The 21,634-nt window shown below is 42.1% G+C and overlaps 1 protein-coding gene across 1 annotated transcript in view; it reads right to left on the bottom strand.

Annotated features, from left to right (window-relative positions):
- DNAH5 (dynein axonemal heavy chain 5) overlaps positions 1 to 21,634 on the bottom strand; it is a 925,453-nt gene that overhangs the window by 632,718 nt on the left and 271,101 nt on the right. Inside the window, 4 exon segments of the mRNA XM_030220396.1 lie at positions 3,237 to 3,461; positions 8,965 to 9,177; positions 10,865 to 11,021; positions 20,717 to 20,880. Of these exon segments, the coding sequence (XP_030076256.1) occupies positions 3,237 to 3,461; positions 8,965 to 9,177; positions 10,865 to 11,021; positions 20,717 to 20,880 (759 nt within the window).

Consider the following 21,634-nt stretch of genomic DNA (forward strand, 5'->3'; position numbering starts at 1 on the left):
TAAGACAAATTTACAAGATAAAGAATGATAAATCACCTACACTGGTTGGCATACATCCCAGGGTACTGAAAGAACTGAAACATGAAATTGCTGATCTGTTGTTAGTGGTCTTTCACTGCTAATAATGCAGCCCTACCAGCCTTCATAGGGATCTCACTCCAGAGAAACTGAAGCAGCCTTCAGCTATTCCCAGACCCACTGGCTTCACCTCCTGTGGTTGGACCACCTTACAGCCCACTATGGTCTGACGCACATTACTACAAGCTGCTCCAGTGGCATCCATTACAGACACTAAGCATGGTGCATTCCTTTTGCCTATATCTGAGAACACGGCCTTCTATGTTATATATGCCAATTGACCTGCTCCCGATACTGGCCTAGTGTGTCCTGCAGAACACACCTTCTCAAGTTCCCTTGAGATGTGGCTACAATGAGTTTCTCTCTCCTGCATGCATCAAGTGAAATCCCTAGGATTTATTGGGGCAGACTTTTCCAACTCTCAAACTTCCTTCACCTGTTTCTTCAGCTTTATTTCTCACTCTTTCTCGTTTTGTTTTTGTAAACCCGGAGCCCAGAGCAGGAAGTAGGGGGAAATGAGGGAACTCCCTAACACTAACAAAGGCAAGGATACAGGGGCTGGGAGGAAAAGGACCCAGACTTCTCTGGGTATCCCCTGTGGAGAATGAAGCATTACATTTTTTGGACTCCTACTGGTCCACTGGTACCATTTCTCCAACTGAGCCAGAAGCAAACCCTATCAATCCAGTCCAGGAGCTGCACATCTGTCCATCATCTTCTGCTGGACATGGAGAAATACTAAGGAACTGAAGCCCTTACAGAACAAAATTCACAATTGTTCTCTGTCTCCGTCTGCTGGTCGACGGACATAACACACATGTTCTGGACTAGAATGGTGAAGACGACAAGGAAATGCTGTTGAACAGGGTATTCAGAGGCATTATCTGGATAATGCCTCTGAATATCCTTACTGACCACCTCAGCATTATTGGGGCACTACTAGGTACGCACATTTATGTGTGCTATGTGTATAAATGTTTAGAATACCAGTATTTATGCATATATGTGTGCACCTAAGCATGTAAATGCTAGTGAGGTATCTAAGTGCTATTTTGCAAATATCTACTTAACTTACAAAGTGCATATTTGTAAGGGGAGCATACACAGGGGCAAGACATGAACAGGACATAAGCAGGGCTCCCACTTACACATATAAGTTACAGAACACTGTATGTTACTCATGTTCCTTCCATACTTAGTGATGCACACTTATAACCAGTTCTATGTAGTTCGGAAGTAAGGCCAGTGTCTGGCAGATTTTTATGATCTGTGTCCCAAAAAAGGCAAAGACAAATCAGGATCAAGTATGCGTATTTTATACCATATTCATATCACATGCTATGAATGTGAGAGCTGTGCATTACATTTAATGTGGATCAATTAATGCCATTTCTTGGTAGTAAGGGACCTGACTTCAAGCCTCAGGAATAGGACATAGGGAGAGGCCGATTACCTAAACTTATTTACTCTAGTATAAGCTGCAGAAATGCACCCAAGCACTAATTATATAACATTCTCAAACTGTTCTCTCAAGATTCTTACTAAGACATAAAACAAATGGTTCTAAACATGTTGTCATATTAGTTTTCTGCTCTCCTGGAATTTTCCACTCATCATTTGGAGTGGACTAGCTCTCTCTATTTTCCCTCTTCACTGACAAGCATCACCATTTACCAGGTTTAGTTGTATAGCCATTGGACGCCAAAAGGAGAAGTCAAGAAGAAAAAAATATAGCATGTTCAGTTTAGCTTGTGCACATTATTACTATGTTCTCAGCAATTAACATGTTTATGATATTCATCCAGTGCATTTTCAAGTTTCCATGCATAAAGGTAATGTGAACACACTGGGTGCAATATTCAGAAAAAAAGCTGAACTCCTAAATTTAGGCTCTTAAATATGTGCCCTATTTTCAGTCAAACTTAGGAGCTTAAAAAGGCAATTCTATAACTGGGAACATGTAGTTATACATGCCTTGTGCAGGTAAGTGCACAGACTAGCAATATTATGCACATAAGGAAGCATGTAAGTGCTTTAACATAGCAAGGGTGCCACAAATGTGGGCAGAGCATGGGCAGGTCTCTAATTTACATGCGTAACTTGTAGAATACTATCAGATGCACACATAGCAAGGAACACTTAGGTGCACTCATTTATGCCAGCCATTGACATGGCATACATGATCATGCCCAACTTTAGGCCAATTTATGCTAGTATTCTATAGCCTGGTGCACAGATTCCATCATAGACCTGGCATGCCTAACTGGAAGCATGGGTGGAGCACAGACGCCAGGGTACATGCCTACCTTCCTTCATAGAATAGATTCCTACAAGGTGTCCTGCTATAGAATTGCCTTCTATATGTACAGCTGTGGAGGAAGGAGGGAGTCCCACGAAAGACAAGCATCTTTTGTCTAAAAGCAGTATCCTAGTAATCATACATTCAGGTGTGACTAGCTATTCAACTCTGTGTACAGCTCACAGAAGAAGGGTTTTATGGAGGACCAAGATCTATAAAAAAGTTGAATAGCAGCCTCCCCGTAAACAGATTTTCATGTGCATTTGTTTCAAAACAAATATAAGCTGCATGCAAGAAGGGAGAAGGCTGAATAATAGAAGCAGGAAATGCAGCTGCCAGAGACCCTTTCCCAATGGGAGGTGCTGAGCCAATACTGCTGCTGTTGGCCTTCATTAAGGCTCAGATAAAAGGCAAGATAAAACTCATCTTGCTGAGAACTGCCAAAGATAAAGGCAGTAAGGAGGGAGAAAGTGGGAAGGAGGAGCAGGGCAGAAATCAATGGGAGAGAGAAAGAGAGACCTACCCTGTCACATGACTAATTTGGTAAACTACCAGCTAATACTAAAATTAACAGAAATACATAGCTAATAATGCAAACAAAGATGTATTCAATGAAGACCTATTCATTTACTGGATATGAGGTATCAGGCATAAACAAAAGTGTTGAGTCATTTCCGTCATAAGCTAAAATTAGAGAGTTACTTCATATACCATACTTCATATTTCAGATTTGTTGGTGGAGATTTCTTTCACCCATTTGAATCATTTATTTTTGGATACTCCAAAAAGCCCCAAGCAGGACATTCACAGTATAAATCTCAGTAGTGCCTTATTCTGCATAAACTGTTAAAATACTCACCAGGTCATCGAATATATCTCTCTGATGTACGTGAATAGTGATAAGCGTCTCATATTTTATGCGCTCCACAGAGTTCAAATCCTTTGTTGTCATATCTATAAGGGTGTTTAGTAGCTCCAGGAAAGACTGGTTTGTCTTCTGCATGATTTTCTTGTCGTATCTAGCATTAGTGAGAGCCTCCTCAGAATCTCGTGTCCAAATCATCTGAATTCCCAGTAAACCAACCTTATTCAACAAAGACAAAGAAAATGTGTTTATGTAAAAATGACAGCAAATTACAGGGATACAATGTACCAGCTGTTCATTTATGGAAACATCTATTTTCCTTTGCTTTTCTCTGGAGTGTGAAAACATCTTTGTAAAACTACCATGATTTTGAATTGTATATATATATATACATATATACACACAGTGCACTCCATTTAAGTGCACGTCGGATAAGCGCAGGCTCTGTTTAACTGCATGCTGTACTTTGGCCCCATTTTTGGCGCCATCAATTTCTATGGGGAGGAACTTCGGTTTAGTGCACCACTGATTTGCTTATATGCATGGTTTAAGACCGCTCCTCTGCAGTAAAGACTCCGCATAAACGTGCGCACGGAATATGGAAGCCGATTGACACATGACAAAGGGGCGGTAAATTCGAAATCTCGTTGGTTAACTGCCACAGGCAGAATAAGCAAAAGAATGTTGTTAGAGTGTACACTGGAGTCGTCGTTGTCGCGCAACTATAAGACTTTAACACTGGCTGAACTAATAGAAGTTCTTAAAAAATTAGAAAACAAACAAAGTCAAGCATCTATTGCTAAAGAATATGGTGTTGATCCCAGTCAAATTTCACGTATCTTGAAGCAGAAAGACCAGCTTCTGGAAAACTGGCAAAACAATACAAATCCACACTGGAAACGAAAACAGGCGGGAAAAGCCGAGGAGGTAGAAGATGCTCTTCTTCGGTGGTTTTCTCAAGTCAGGAGCAGACAGTTTCCTGTCAGTGGTCCACTACTTATGGACTAACTGAATTCAAAGCCACTGTTGGATGGTTGGAAAGATGGAAGGAGAGGAACAACAAAAAATTCAAGAAACAGCATGGTGAAAAACAAGACGCTGATGACTTTGGTGCTGAAAATTGGGTTGTTTCAGTTCTTCCTACCATCTTGAACGAGTTTGCACTTCGTGACATTTTCAATGCTGACAAAACGGGACTCTACTGGCGAGCTATCCAAACTATTGTGCATATACAACTAGCTGTCCTAACTTAAATGGATACGTTATCAATTTAAATTAGGAACATGTATGCAGTAGTCCAGTCTAACAGGCCAACCCCACTAATTATGCTTATGGAGCAGGAGATAATTCGTCCATTTATTTATAAGTGACAGCCGGGCTTCTGAATATTGTCCATAAAACTGTTAAACGGCCATATTCAGTGGCATACCTAGCATATTTGACACCCAGGGCCGATCATTTCTTAACACCCCCTTCTCTATATGAAAATAATATATTTTTAGTAATAATAATCCACAAGTCACACAGCAAGGTTGTACCTAGGAAAGGCAGCATCTTAAACACTGCAGTGAGCACTAGAACATCAATACACTCATTGTAAAACTAACCAAGACATTAGTAAAAATGATCCTGCCAACAGAAAATCATGTCTTTTTCACAAATATAGAACACTGATACATCCTCACCAAGTATAGAATAAGTATCCACAAACTAAAATTAAACTGAACCCCCAAGAGGCCACAGAATGCAACACCACAGAAACAGCAATGCATGTCCCCTAGTACTGTGCAAAATATAAAGATATCAAACATACATTTGAAAAACTGACAAATACCAACCACCACTACAAATTAATAAATAGAAATAAAAAAAATAGAAAATAATACCATTTTATTGGACTAATACATTTTTCAATTAGCTTTCAGAGGCCAAAACCTCCTTCCTCAGGTCAGTACAGTATACTGCTGTTACGGTCCTGTCCTGACCTAAGGATGGAGGCTTTGGTCTCTGAAAGTTAGTCAAAAATGTATTAAAATTAGTCCAACAAAAAGATCACCTTATTTTCATTTTCTATTTATCACCACAGCTACAATACTACTTTATTCTAAAGCAAATAAATAAGTCTTCTTTTCTACCTTTGTCGTCTCTGATTTCTGCTTTCCTCGTCTTCTCTTCACTCTCTCCCTTCCATTCAGCATCTGCTCTCTTTCTCTCCCTTTCATCCAGTGTCTGTCTGCTTTCTCTGCCCCTTCCATCCAGTCTGCCCTGTCCCCCTTTCCGTATGGTGTCTGCCAGCTTTCTCTACCCCTTCCATCCACTGCCTGCCTTTTATTTCCCTTCTATCCAGCATGTGCCTCCCTCTCTCCTTTTTACATGATGCATTCCAGCATCTCCCCCTCTCTCCATCTTCCTCTCTCCACTCTCTGTTCCCCATCCATATCCATCTTCTGCTTATCTCCTGTCTATTTGAATTTTTTCTCTCCGTGTCCACTCTCATTCCCTCTTACTCCCTCTCTCTCTCTCTCCTATCCATAACCTCCCCTCTGTCTCTGTCCCTATTCCCCCATGTTCAGCATTTGCTCTCTGTGTCTCCATCCCTTCCCATGTTCCTCACCCTGCTTTCTCCCTCTCTCCTGCACTGCAAACCCAGAGCCAGTATCTCTCTCAATACTAAGAATAGGTCTCCCTGGTGGATTGATAAGACTCTTATGTACTTTCGGTAGGAAGTACATAACGGGAATGGTTGGAGAGCTGCGGCATAGGAATTTTTTATCTTTGGGGGTAATGAATCCTTCTTCCAAAGCTTTGGTGGTAATCCGGTTTATGAGCGATTTAAGTCTGTTTGTTGGATTCAGCATAAGCCTTTTATAAGATCTACTGTCATTCAATTGTCTTAAAGCCTCATTGATGTAGTCACTACGATTTTGTACCACAATGCCGCCGCCCTTGTCTGCCTTCCTGATAATAATACCATTGTCATCTCTCAATAGTTTGAGTGCTTGCATCTCTTCTTTTGTGATATTGAATTTTTTAGAATGCAAGAAACTTCTATTGCGTTTATGTTTTTCCAAATCATTAAGAATCATGGTTTTAAATGTGTGCAATGCTGGAATTTGTAAAGCAGGGGGTCTCCAAATGCTTTTAGGTTTAATAATAGTTCTGTCATATGTAGCCTCTTGGTTGTCAAAGAACAATTTAATTTCTAATTTTCTAATGAATTTTTCTAAGTCGACATGGAATTGAAAATCATTGAAGTGCGTTGAGGGGACATAAGACAGACCCTTTAATAATACAGATTTTTCAATGGGAGTTAATATTCTGTTAGATAAATTAATAACAGCGGAATTTATTTCTGAGACCGTGTTCATGGTCTGTTCCGTTGTCCCGTGTTCCCTCTTCTGTTGGCTCTTCCCTGTCTGTTTCCTAAAAAAGTCTTCTGCCTATTCGAGTCACTGCCTTCCCCACTACTGTTGGATGACGAAGAGTCATAAAATGAGGTGCGCTTTTTGTTGGAAGATGATTCTGTGTCATCAGTTTGCATCCAAGGATATACTTTATTGGTTGTATAGTCTTTCTCATCTCTGTGGTAACAGAGTTTTTTGCCCAATGATAGAAACGCTGTGTGAGTTATGAATTGAATCACACATAACCATGCACTAAACCGCAGACATTTTTGCCAGCGGTTTCTGAGGGCTTTTTCTCTGTTATACCAACGCAACACTAATAATTTTAGGCTGTAGCTTTCACTTAGTATTGCTTTATACGTTTTTGCTACAGCACACTGCATTTTGTTTTGGCTATTACTTGATCCAGTATCTCTCTCCCCTGCTGCAAGTACTGCATCTCATTCTCCCCCTCCCCTGATCCAGCTTTTTCCCAGTTTCCTCTTCCTCATGCATCCCACCTTTCTCTTCCCTCCCCTTCGATCTAGCATCACTCTCACTCCTTTCTCCACCCGGCCTTTCCCATTCCCCTGCCATTGCTTTCCTTCCTCTCTCCACCACCCTTTTCCCTTAGGCCTGGCATCGCTGTCCTCACCCCCTCTTTCCCTTAGATGTGGCATCACATCACATCCTCCTCTCTCCACCCCCCCTTTCCCTTTGGGCAGGCATCGTTTCCACCACTCCCCCCGAACTAGTATGGCATCGCTCTCCCCCTCCTCACTTCACGCCCGCTCTGCTCCTCCTGCATGCCTTCAAGCTTCCAGGCTTGCCAGCAGTGTCTCAGTGATGAAAGTGCTGCCTTCGGCCTGCCCCGGAAGCCTCCTCTATACAGCTTCCCACGTAGGCGGGACGCTGTCCAGAGAAGGCTTCCAGGGCTGGCCGAAGGCAGCGCTTACATTGCTGATGCTGCCGGAAGCCTCAAAGTTTAAAGACCTGCAGAGTGGGGCAGGCGTGGAGTGAGGAGGGGGAGAGCGATACCGCACTAGTCGGGGGGGGGGGACTAGACAACTATGCAGCGCAGCACCCCCTTATGACCTGCACCCAGGGCGGTCCGCCCCCCCACCGACCCACCCTCGGTATGCCACTGGGCATAATTAGACTAGAGGGTCATATCGCTCATGCTTAATCTTTCTAAATGGCATTCCAGTCATTCAGGAAATCTGAACTGGAATTTACAGTTCACAGATATGGTTCAAACTTGGTTATTTATGATTTTTTTTAATTGTGTTTTACTTTTCCACAGTTCCATATGGTGATTCAAAGGTGATATATTTTAGTTCAGAAGGGCATTCTGGGGGAGCCATCTCACTGGGTCACAAGGTCAAGGTCAATATTCAAAAGGTTTATGTGAGTGAAATCGGCTTTTACCTGCATAAATATAGCCCATTAGAAATATCCGCATTTGTCTGGGTAACTTTGTCTACACAAAGTGTGAGTGCAAACAAGTTATCTGAACAAAAAGGAGGCAAGGACGGAGAATGGTAAGGATGTGAAAACATAATTAGCCAGACAGCACAGCATTGAGTAATACCCATCTAAATTTGTCTGGACAAGTCAATTCATACAAATAGTAGCTCTAAAAGTTTCTGGGTAAAGTTACCAAATAAGTATAATCTGGATATTCAGAGGCAAACATCCAGAGAAGTTGCAATGAATATCAAGATAAAGTTATCTGGGAAGCCACTAGTTGGCTTAGTAAACAGCCCTTTGGGGACAGGAAAATACCTACAGTAAGTGAATATATATCACCTTGAGTTACTACTGAAAAAGATGTGAGCTAAATCCAAATAAATAAATAGGAAATGAACCTCAATGTATACCACAGACTAGAATTCATATGAAAGATGGAATATAGGGATTGATATAAAGGAGTATGTAGTTTAATATGAAGCCATCTGGCCCCTCTCTAAATTGAATATATGGCATTAGTTTGAGGAGGCAAGGCTGATAGCGTAGTGAAAAGTATTAGATGCCGCCCTAAAGGAGATCCATAACAATGTTTGACTGCAGTAATGTTCTTAGTCATCAGAAAAGAGTGGAATGTCACTAAGATTCTGAGATACCCAAAATGGTAACAGATGAACATTATGACTTCACCAGCCAAGATAGTGGAATAGTTTGCAGTCATGTTGGATGATCTCTGATAGGAACATGGCTTTAGAAAAAAAGGGTGGTCACTGGAGTGATAAGTAAGGTAGACATATGGGCAACAATCCTTATGCCAATCATTTTCATAAGAGTCAAAAGAACAATTTTCATCCTCTTTCTGAGTACCTCACCTGGGCTGGGAACAAAGTAAGAAATTCAATCAACTGGAAGTCATTCTCCTGGATATTCATAGCTGCCTGGCGGATCACAAGATGTAATGATGCCTGGGATTCCTTCAAAAGAGCATTGAGCCAAACCTCCACGTTGCCCTCTGCCATAACAGGTTTCTCCAGCTCTATTGTCTCACCCTCTCGTGAGGAAATTGACATGATTCGGTCATACGACTGTAATAATTCAAAAGTATGCATCATGTGGGCATACATATTTATAAGGAGACACTTTTCAACCATCCATCACCCCAGCTCCAACCACCCACATTAGGGCCTGTTTAACCACTAGGCCAGGTGAGGCACTGGCTCAGAGTGACAGCAATAAAGGGTGCCAAAATCCCCAGCCTCTGACGTCACCTGATCTAATGGTTAAGCCTTCGCTTCCCTCTCCACATCGCGGGTCCGACACCTACTTTCCTTTACAGAATAGGTTCCTATGAGGTGCCCAGTTATAGAATTGCCCTGTTAGGGGGTAATTCTATAAAGGGATGACTAGACTGAGGCAGCAAGTACACACATAAATGCCAGTATTCTAGACATGTCACATGCACCAATCCACAATGATATATGTTTTGCAGCTGGATGTTCATGAGTGAATTTTGGGTGGAGCGTGGGCAAGGCACACACACATGTAGATTAATGAATACTATGATTTATGTGCATACTTCCCCAATCTAGGAGCAAACATGTACACTGCTCTATGGCTGGCTTAAATGCTCATCGTACCTAAAAATGCTTGCATGAATTTAACTGGTTTTGTTAATATTCTGTAAACAAAAGTAGGCACCAAATAGATGTGTTCTTGGTGCTTAAAAATAGGCACTCTCTTATAGAATTGTCCTCCTAAGATCATGCACAAGTAAAGTGTCTGTACACTTTTCTCTGAGCAGACTAAAATGGATTTTGAAAACAATACTATGCATGTATTTCTGCTTTGAAAATTACCCCGGACAAACTTTCTGTATTAAATTAAGTGCTTAGACTTGAATTTTCAAAAACATGATTATAAGTACAGACCCCTCAAATAGCTAGTAAATTTTGCCCGCACACGAGTTGGGCAGGTTTTTTTAAAAAAGGAAATTACTTTGAAAATTTTCCCTCTAAAAGATTTGCCACTAGCTACGGCATAGCCCAATCAAACACTGCTGAATGGTCAGCACATAGACTTTTTGAGCATTTGAGAATAATAAGTGAATATGTGAACAAGGGAAAGAGAAAGTAGTTTAACTGAGAATTTTTCAAGGAACAATGCACCACACAATGCCAGTGGTGTAGCCACAGGTGGGCTTGGGTGGGCCAGGGGCCACCCATTTATTGCTCAGGCCCACCCAACAGTAGCACATGTTTAGTGGTAGCGGGTGGGAATCCCAAGCTCCGCCAGCTGAAGATTTCCCCCTGGTAACGAAAATGCTACTCTCCACAACATCGACACCTGCGCATGCTCAGTTTTCAGTGCATTCCTGCTGCCAAGGTGGAAAGAAGTGTTTTCCCACCAGCTGAGATTTTTTGGGGGGGAGAACACTTGGTGCCCACCCAATTCTTGCCTAGGCCCACCCAAAATCTGTTGTCTGGCTATGCCCCTGCACAATGCAGAATGGTAGTCTGACTAATATTTAGTGCTTCGGTCTATTAAACATTAGTACTCAGATCTTTAAGTGTTGTGTAACAGATTTTTAAAAGGTGCTAACAGTTTTTAGTCCCCACTGCCAAAAAAGCCCTCCAATGTACTTGCTTTTCACCAAACACCATATGCTTTTCAAAGTATACATACTAAGCAGGCATGGGCACTTCCTGGATCAATACTTCAAATAGACAAATACAGCTCCCACTTTGAAGGATAAGAGGCACATGCATTGGGTACCTTTTCATGGAACTTGACGGATTTAATGTTATCAAAGACATTCAGGAGGTGAGCCTGGATAGTGTGGGAGTCAGAGGCTTGACCAAGGATCTCCAGTAGAGCTGGATCTGAGACAAAGAAAAAGCGAGGGAACAGCAGGCGCTTCTTCTCCAAGTACCTAAGAATTAAAATCACAGTGTCTGTATTGTTCTTAAGAGGAGTCTAAACCACACAAAGATTTTAAGATGTTTCTTTCATATTGATCTCTGTACAGGTTTCTGGGTGTTTAGCATTCATTCAATTGAAATTAAAGGTCTAGTCTTCAAACAAGAACAGGACAGAAGGAGAAATTAGATCTTACCTGCTAATTTTCATTCTTTTAGTTGCACCAGACCAGTCCAGGAACTTGTGGCTATCTGTCCATCAACAAGCAGGTGGAGACAGAGTACAGAATTGTGCTGTACCTTATTAGGAATGTGTACAGATCAAACATTCAGTATTTAACTATCAAAGCAGTGGAAGATGAACAATGAAAATAACAACAAACTTCCTTTTTGCTTAGAATAATTCAGAAAACAATAACATTTGTTCAACATAGAACTCTGAACATTGAAAGAAGAAATGAAGGCAGAGCAAAAATACTAAGACACAGGCGGGTAGATGGATTGGTCTGGTATAACTAAAGGAAAGAAAATTATCAGGTAAGATCTAATTTCTCCTTCCTTGGCATCAGCACCAGACCAGTCCAGGAACTTGTTGAATTTAACAAAGCAGTCTTCAAAATGGGAGGGAAATAGATGCCTTGCTATGATCACTGAAGCACCATAAGAAGCTTCCTCACTACAAGAAACATTCAAAAAATAATGTCTAAGGACCAACTTGCTGCTTTACAAATCTCCCATGGAGAAACCACACTCCACTCTGCTCCACCAATGACAATGATGAGCTTACAAGGCTTCCATAGGCTTTCTGCCTGCCAAAAGATAAGCAGATGAAATCATTTCCTTCAACCACCGAGCAATTGTAGCTTTAGAAGTCACTTCCCCTTTTTTGGCCTTAGCAAAGAGGACAAACAATCTATCAGACTTATGGATACTCTTTTAACATCCAGGAAACAGATGAGGAATAATCAGAACCATAATTCTCCTTATGAAAAGAAGGGAGATTAACTCACTTATTCAAGTAAAAAATAGAAATCACCTTAGGAAGAAAGGAAGAAATTAGCCAGACAAAGACTCCAGCTTCAGTAAACTTATGAAAGGGTTCCCTGCAAGAGAGGGCTCAAAGCTCAGACATTCTCCTAGTTGATGAAAGAGCTACCAAAGAAACAGTCTTTAAGTTAGATCCTTGAGAGTGGCTCTCCTTAAGGGCTCAAAAGGGGCATGCTATAGGGATCTGAGAACTAAATTTAGATTCCAATCTGAACAGACCTTACAAAGTGGAAGCTGCAAGTACCCAGCCCATTTAAGAAAATGTGCAACATCTGGATGGAATGCCAGAGAAGAATTATTTTTAATGACCATAAAAACAGGCTAGGGCTGCCAACTGGACTTTTAAGGAACCAAAGGCTAGAACCTTTTGAAGCCCATCTCATAGAAAGGCTAAAATATTAGGAACTGAAGAACTTTAGCATTTTTTATAGTTGCCATGAAATCCAGGATCCGACTTCCCCAATGACTCATCAAAAGACTCAATGCTTCTTGGGATAACTCCCAATACCCTGGATCAAAGGAAATATCTGCTGAGAAACGCATTTTGAGTTCCTGCTATGTGGGCTGCAAAGAAGTTGGCAAGATTGTTCCCCCCCCCCCCCCCCCAAAAAAAAAGGATCAAAATACCGTATGAAAATTAGAAAATATCTAAAACAAACAATGGTAAATTTATAGGAAAATACAGGAATCAATATAATTTTTTCAAATTGCAAATAATGTGCACTATTTCAGCTAGGGGAGGTAGTTTTATAAAGTCACTCCCATCTGTATGTGGCTATAATGGACCTCTTAGAAAATAATGACTGATGTAAGTGTCTGTGCCATGACATGATGGTGCATAATTTGCCGGTGGGTGTGCACAGGGAGAACGTTTGGGCAGAATGCAGGCAGAATTAGCATGAGCATGCATAGATTATGAACTACCTTAATCTATGAGCATACGTACGTAAATTTCTACCAGATCTCATACAGGGGTAAGTAATCTACATTGAAGGTGTATTCTCTGCCACATTCGCTAATATTTTACAGACAAGTAGGCATCTGCTTGTTTTTATAAAATAGTGACTACCCATGATGCCGTGTTATAAAAATACTTTCTTAAAAGGCAATTCTATAATCTAGGCGTCCATATTTACAAGTCCATTATTTGTATGCATACAATACTTGTACTTATGCACGCATAAGTGCTAGCAGGGCACCAAAGTATATTCTGCAAATATCTGCTTAACTTACATAGCACATACTTCCAAGTGGGGTGCATATATGAGCAGAGCACTAGTGGGATGTGGGCAGGCTCCTATTTGCACATGTAACTTGCAGAATACTGGAAGACAAGATTGCTGAAATGTACCTGCTGCATTGTGATTGGATAAAATGAGAAACTGTACTGTGATTGGATGGATGGGAAGGAAGTATACGATTGTATAGGACAGAAGCATTGTGATTGGCTAAAAAATGAGAAACTAAATTGGGGACATTTTCTTTTGTGTTATGGCATAGCTAGTGTTTGTTGATGGTTTAGGAATCAGTTACTGTTTAAATAAGCCAGAATGAATAGTTTAGTAGTGAGAGAATTTATGAGAAATCAAGATTGAAGAATGATAACCAGACGAGAAAAAAGTTGTAGCGAACTGTAAATTCTGTGTATGACATTATATTTGCGGAAATATCACTTCAAGCACCAAGTTCATCAAGCATCTCAAGGTGAGTATTGTAGGCTACTGATGCACTGATTGTCCACTTGTTAGTGTCTCATTTTCATTTAATTTATATGGCGCTGGTTTGGTAGATTAAAATGTGGCAGCAGCACATATTTCATCAACTGCTACAATTTGTTACATGCTGTTGTGATTTATAACTATTTAATAAATGATTTAAAAATCTAAGTCCTGTTGCAATTCAGTTGTTATGTAAAAATTAAAATAAAAATGAAATTTAAAATCACTTAAGCTCTGCATTAAAGATATTCCTTCATTTATGCATTATATTCTCTTCAGTGAGGCGTAAGGGTGTCTATTCTAACTCCCATTAATTAACTTATGTGCAAAACAATACATTAAAGCAAGGTTTAATGCCATGCAGTTAACAACGGCAAGAAGTGGAGTGCTAAAGCAGGTGATGAATCCAAACAACCAGAGCCATCAGCAAACAAAATTATCCAAGTTCCACTCAACAGCTATCTGCCCAGACAAGGAACTATTTCACAGAAACAGTTTGATCATGAAGTCTTGTTGATGATTGCAGAAGATATGATGCCATTTGTAGTTGAACAAAGTAGCTTCAGAAAGTTTTGCCAACGATAAATTAATTGTATGACATACTCAAGACCTTGCTTATTGTAGAATTACAACAGATGGAATATGTTTCTGTAACAGCAAATCTTTGGAGCAGCCACAGATGCAGTTTTCTTGGAATGACCATTCATTACATAAACAAGTAGACACTATTGTGCCACTCCCATGCTTTGGCTGTTCGAAGGTTTAAACATTTCCACACAGGGGACAAGATTGCTCAAACAATGGCTGAACTGAATTCCTATAACAACAAAGATCATTTGCTGCATTACTGGCAATGCAGCAAATATTCCAAAAGTCTTGAGTCTTCTGAAAAACATTTGCACTGGTGGCAATGAAGAGAAAGGCAGTTCATGCTCAACAGAGTCCAACAGCCAGTCCCTTTCCGAGTCAGAGATGATAAAAGCTGATGATGTCAGATCTCTGTTTGATGCAGCCGAAGATGAATCATGCGCTGATGACATTGACTCGAACTGGTTTCACACTCAATCTTGCAACAGCTGTTGAAAACTGTGAAGCAGGAAAAGATTTGCACTACAAGCAATACAACCGATATGGTTCTCCAAGCAAGTGGTTGAGAAAATAAAGGCTAAAGAGTTGGCATTCCAGAAATACAGAAAAACTCAAGAAAAGGAACACATGGAGGAATACCGGATGAAACTGAAAGAAGCCAAGAGAGAGATACGACTGGCAAAAGCGCAAGCGGAAGAACAAATGGCTAGAAATGTAAGGAGGGGTGACAAAAATTTCTTCAGGTATATTAATGAAAGGAGAATGACTAAAAAGGGAATTGTGAGACTAAAAGATACTGCGAACCGCTATGTGGAAAATGATGAAGAAAAAGCAAATTTGCTAAATAGATAATTTTGTTCTGTTTTCACAGAAGAAAAATCCTGGAGAAGGACCGCGATGGACTGGAAATAGTACAAATGAGAATGAAGTGGATAGAGCACCGTTCATGGAAGAAAGTGTGTATCAACAACTTGAAAAGCTAAAGGTGGACAAAGCCATGGGACCGGACGGGATCCACCCCAGGATATTGAGGGAGCTCAGAGAGGTTTTGGCGGGTCCTCTTAAAGATTTGTTTAATATATCCTTGCAGACGGGAAAGGATCCAAGGGATTGGAGAATGGCGGAGGTGGTCCCTCTTCACAAAGTGGTGATAGGGAAGTAGCTGGAAACTACAGGCCGGTAAGCCTCACTTCGGTTATTGGAAAAGTAATGGAAGCAATGCTGAAGGAAAGGATAGTGAATTTCCTGGAAGCCAATAACTACTACTATTTACTATTTAGCATTTCTATAGCGCTACAAGGCATACGCAGCGCTGTACAAACATAGAAGAAAGACAGTCCCTGCTCAAAGAGCTTACAATCTAATAGACAAAAAATAAATAAAGTAAGCAAATCAAATCAAATTAATGTGAACGGGAAGGAAGAGAGGAGGGTAGGTGGAGGCGAGTGGTTACAAGTGGTTACGAGTCAAAAGCAATGTTAAAGAGGTGGGTTTTCAGTCTAGATTTAAAGGTGGCCAAGGATGGGGCAAGACGTAGGGGCTCAGGAAGTTTATTCCAGGCGTAGGGTGCAGCGAGATAGAAGGCGCGAAGTCTGGAGTTGGCAGTAGTGGAGAAGGGAACAGATAAGAAGGATTTATCCATGGAGCGGAGTGCACGGGAAGGGGTGTAGGGAAGGACGAGTGTGGAGAGATACTGGGGAGCAGCAGAGTGAATACATTTATAGGTTAGTAGAAGAAGTTTGAACAGGATGCGAAAACGGATAGGGAGCCAGTGAAGGGTCTTGAGGAGAGGGGTAGTATGAGTAAAGCGACCCTGGCGGAAGATGAGACGGGCAGCAGAGTTTTGAACCGACTGGAGAGGGGAGAGGTGACTAAGTGGGAGGCCAGCAAGAAGCAGATTGCAGTAGTCTAAACGAGAGGTGACAAGGGTGTGGATGAGGGTTTTGGTAGAGTGCTCGGAAAGAAAGGGGCGGATTTTACGGATGTTGTAAAGAAAGAAACGACAGGTCTTGGCTGCTGGATATGAGCAGAGAAGGAGAGAGAAGAGTCAAAGATGACCCCAAGGTTTCGAGCTGAGGAGACAGGGAGAATGAGAGAGCCATCAACAGAAATAGAAAACGGGGGGAGCGGGGAGGTGGGTTTGGGGGGGAAAATGAGAAGCTCGGTTTTGGTCATATTAATTTCAGGTGGCGTTGAGACATCCAGGCAGCAATGTCAGACAAGCACGCTGAAACTTTGGTTTGGATGCAAGGTGAGATATCAGGGGTAGAAAGGTAGATTTGGGAGTCATCAGCATAGAGGTGGTAGGAAAAGCCATGGGATGAGATTAATGAACCAAGGGAAGAAGTGTAGATAGAAAAGAGGAGGGGACCAAGAACAGAACCCTGAGGTACACCGACAGGCAGAGGGATAGAAGTAGAAGAGGATCCACCAGAGTGAACACTAAAGGTGCGGAGGGAGAGGTAGGAAGAGAACCAGGAAAGGACAGAGCCCTGGAATCCAAGTGAGGACAGGGTATCGAGAAGTATGCTGTGATCGACAGTGTCAAAAGCAGCGGAAAGATCAAGAAGAATGAGGATGGAATATTGACCTCTGGATTTAGCCAGTAATAGGTCATTGGAGACTTTAGTAAGCGCAGTTTCAGTTGAGTGGAGAGGGCGAAAACCAGATTGTAATGGGTCAAGAATAGCATGTGAGGAGAGAAAATCAAGGCAGCGGCGGTGAACAGCACGCTCAAGTAATTTGGAGAGAAAAGGAAGGAGGGAGATGGGTCGGTAATTAGAGGGACAAGTAGGGTCAAGTGAAGGCTTCTTAAGGAGAGGTGTGACCACAGCATGTTTAAAGGAAGCAGGGACAGTCGCAGTGGAAAGTGAGAGGTTGAGAATGTGACAGATAAAAGGAATAAGAGTAGGAGAGATGGCATTAAGAAGGTGGGTGGGAATGGGATCAGAGGAACAGGTGGTACATTTTGAGGAAGAAAGGAGAAGTGTAGTTTCCTCAATAGTAACTTCAGGAAAGGAGGAAAGGGAATGAGGGGAAGGAGAGAGAGGGGAACGGACTAGTGGAGGGAGAGGTGGTGAGGTAGAGAAAGCAAGGTTTATCTTTTGAACCTTGTTGTGAAAGAATTCAGCAAGGGTCTGAGGAGATAATGAAGGGGGAGTTGGGGGAGGGGGCACCTTGAGGAGAGAGTTCAATGTGGTGAAGAGAAGTCGAGGATTAGAGCCAAGAGAGTTGGTCAGTTGGATATAATAATCCTGTTTGGCACGTAAAAGAGCAGATTGGAAGGAGGTCAGCATGAACTTAAAGTGTAAGAAATCAGCAAGGGCCCGAGATTTCCGCCAGAGGCATTCGGCGGAGCGGGTACAGGAACGTAGATAGCGGATATTAGAAGTCAGCCAAGGTTGGGGTTTTGTACGCCTTACAGGGCGGGTCATCAAAGGTGCAAGAGTGTCTAAGGCAGAGGATAGAGTATTGTTGTAAGAAGAAACAGCCTCGTTGACAGACGTGGATGGTGCCACAGTAGAGAGGAGGTTTGAAACATGGGAGGATAGAGATGAAGGGTCAATGTCATGAAGATTCCTAGATAAATTAGATAGGATAGGACGGGACTGGGAGGGAGGAGATTTAAGTGTGAAAGTTATAAGATGGTGATCAGAGAGGGGAAGATCGGAGGCAAGGAAACTAGAGGGTGAACAGTTGGAAGAGAAGATGAGATCAAGACAGTGACCATTTTGATGAGTGGGGGAGGTGGAGCATGGTTGGAGATTAAAGGACGACGTTAAAGCGAGTAACTTGGAAATATAAGAGTTGGAAGGATCATTAGCAGGAATATTAAAGTCACCAAGGATGAGAGAGGGGGAGGAAGGATCATGGAAGAAGGCAAGCCAGGCATCAAAGTCACTGAGAAAGGATGAAAGGGACTTATCAGGGGGACGATAAATGACCGCTATTCGAAGAGGCAGAGGAGAGAAAAGGCGGATAGAGTGGACTTCAAAGGAGGAAAAACAGTGAGATTGAGGTGGAAGAAGGGGTTGAAATCTGGAGGAGGGAGAGAGAAGTAGTCCAACAAGATCCGAGACAACATGGTTTTACCAAAGGGAAATCGTGCCAAACGAATCTCATTGAGTTCTTTGATTGGGTGACAGGAGAATTGAATCAGGGACGAGCTATGGACGTAATCTACTTAGATTTCAGCAAAGCTTTTGACACGGTTCCCCACAGGAGGCTCTTAAATAAACTGGATGGGCTGAAGATAGGACCCGAAGTGGTGAACTGGATTAGGAACTGGTTGACGGACAGACGCCAGAGTGTGGTGGTGAATGGAATTCGCTCGGAGGAGGGAAAGGTGAGTAATGGAGTGCCTCAGGGATCGGTGCTGGGGCCGATTCTGTTCAATATATTTGTGAGTGACATTGCCGAAGGGTTAGAAGGTAAAGTTTGCCTATTTGCGGATGATACTAAGATCTGTAACAGAGTGGACACCCGGGAGGGAGTGGAAAACATGAAAAAGGATCTGAGGAAGCTAGAAGAATGGTCTAAGGTTTGGCAATTAAAATTCAATGCGAAGAAATGCAAAGTGATGCACTTAGGGAATAGAAATCCATGGGAGACGTATGTGTTAGGCGGGGAGAGTCTGATAGGCATGGGCGGAGAGAGGGATCTTGGGGTGATAGTATCTGAGGATTTGAAGGCGACGAAATAGTGTGACAAGGCAGTGGCCATAGCTAGAAGGTTGTTAGGCTGTATAGAGAGAGGTGTGACCAGCAGAAGAAAGGGGGTATTGATGCCCCTGTATAAGTCGTTGGTGAGGCCCCACCTGGAGTATTGTGTTCAGTTTTGGAGGCCGTATCTTGTTAAGGATGTAAAAAGAATTGAAGCGATGCAAAGAAAAGCTATGAGGAGAGACTTGCTGAACTAAACATGTATACTCTGGAGGAAAGGAGAAACAGGGGTGATATGATACAGACGTTCAAATATTTGAAAGGTATTAATCCGCAAACGAACCTTTTCTGGAGATGGGAAGATGGTAGAACGAGAGGACATGAAATGAGATTGAAGGAGGGCAGACTCAAGAAAAATGTCAGGAAGTATTTTTTCACGGAGAGAGTAGTGGATGCTTGGAGGTGGTGGAAATGAAAACGGTAACGGAATTCAAACATGCGTGGGATAAGCATAAAGGAATCCTGTGCCGAAGGAATGGATCCTCAGGAGCTTAGTCAAGATCGGGAGGCGGGGCTGGTGTTTGGGAGGCGGGGATAGTGCTGGGCAGACTTATACAGTCTGTGCCCTGAAGAGCACAGGTACAAATCAAAGTAGGGTATACACAAAAAGTAGCACATATGAGTTATCTTGTTGGGCAGACTGGATGGACCGTGCAGGTCTTTTTCTGCCGTCATTTACTATATGTTTGACAGGGCCAGGGGAAAACGGAGGACCAAATATGCAGATGCTGTTGAAGAGGTTGCTGGTCTTATGTTCCTCAATCCAACCTGCACAAAGTGGATTTCAGATTACTTAGCCATCAGTCAACTGGTTACAACTGGAATCAAGAAGACACAAGAATGTCAACAAAATACAGGACTAGAACTGATAACTGATACGGAGATGGTGTTCCTGAGGAACTACATCAGCATCATGAAGTCATTGTCAGCTGCAACTGACAATCTGCAAGCTGAAAATGATTGCTGTATTGGACATGTAATCCCCACGATAATGGGAATTCAGTCAAAATTACAGGGATTGGTTGATGATATCAACTTGGAAAAGGCAATACAGCCACTAATCACAGCTCTGACAAAAGGAATTGCTTTAAGGTTTGGCCCAGAATTTGAAGATGATGACTACTATACTGCAACAATGCTTGCTCTGAAGATCCAAGTTGAGACATCTACCAAAATAAAAATGATATGAGAAGTTGTAGCTGCTCATTCATGCTGTGGCTGCAACAGAGACTGAAGTCAGAGGTAGTGGCATAGTTCCACTTTCATTTGCGCAGGAGTTACAGTCAGCCTCCAAGGAAAAGACTGATACTGGAGGTTAAGACTTTTTCATTTTCTGTCTGCTTAAAGAACAACCTTCCAGCAGCCAAATCTGGAACAAAGGAAGCTGAAAAATGTCCATTTTTTCGAAAATACGGTCTGTCCCGCCTCTTCACGTACCCGTTTTCGGCATAGACGCCCATGGAAATAGGCGTTCGCATTCGATTATGCCCCTCAAAGACTAATTTCCATATTTAATAAATACTCAGGAATGAAAAAAAAACCAACCCACAAACAGTAAAGTGAATACATGAAATAATGCTATTGTTTTAGGTTTAGGCTCATGCAAAAGGTTTTGTTAGTGAGTGACATTCTTACCCTGTGAGTGATTTCTGACAGATTTCTAGTTGCTCCAACAAGTGGGGCAGGAGTTGCCCCATGGTTTCATCTCCAACACAGCACTGCACCACACTTGGCATCTCATGAGCCCGAGTCATAATCCTGACCCATGACTTATCAATGTTGGAAAAGCGCTTTGCCTCCTGTGGGAAGAGAATTAAGTCTAGGAAAACTGAACAAATGGGGGGATTTAGTTTCCAAGGTACATCAGAAACAAGGAGAATTTCCAAAGCACAGTAATATTAATTGTAAGCCAGTGATGGTGCATAGTGGCCCTTCGGTGCCACCAACAGGTCTGGTTTTCAGAATAGCCAAATTATGAAAGCAAACATAGTTCTTAGGCCAAACATACAGTATTTTATTTATAATGAAAATCTTGAATATCTGACCAGTTTGAAGAACTTGAGAAGAGCTTGCCATCCTTGGTCTTGGTCAAAAAAACTTTGTTTTTTTCTGACACTTTTTTGTTTCTGTTGGGAACTCTATCAAGCCAAATCTGTTCTCGTCCAGAACATTTTCATGCCTTTGTCATAACAGCATTGGCAATTGGTTCTGCAGCACTCTGGCAGGTGCCCAACAATAGCTCTAACTTTGGCGCATGCCGTTTCCCATGCCAGAAAATATTTTTCTATTTTCTAGCACTGGGCTGTGGTGTAGGTGTGCCTGGTAGTAATCGGTCAGTGGTGTGTACTGACCGATTACTGCCAGGTTAGTGCGTGAGCCCTTACCACCTTCTAAATAGGAGGTGGTAAGGGCTCAAAGGGCTCAGGCAGTAAATGGCTGTGCACTTATTTTTGTTTTAGCACACGGCCGTTTACGCCTCCATAGGAAAAATAGGTTTTTACAGCCGCAGTAGTAAGTGGCCTGGATGTGCAGCAATTCCATGCGCCCACAATA

This window comes from Microcaecilia unicolor, chromosome 1 (assembly GCF_901765095.1).
Source record: "Microcaecilia unicolor chromosome 1, aMicUni1.1, whole genome shotgun sequence".
In the NCBI taxonomy this organism is placed as follows: domain Eukaryota; kingdom Metazoa; phylum Chordata; class Amphibia; order Gymnophiona; family Siphonopidae; genus Microcaecilia; species Microcaecilia unicolor.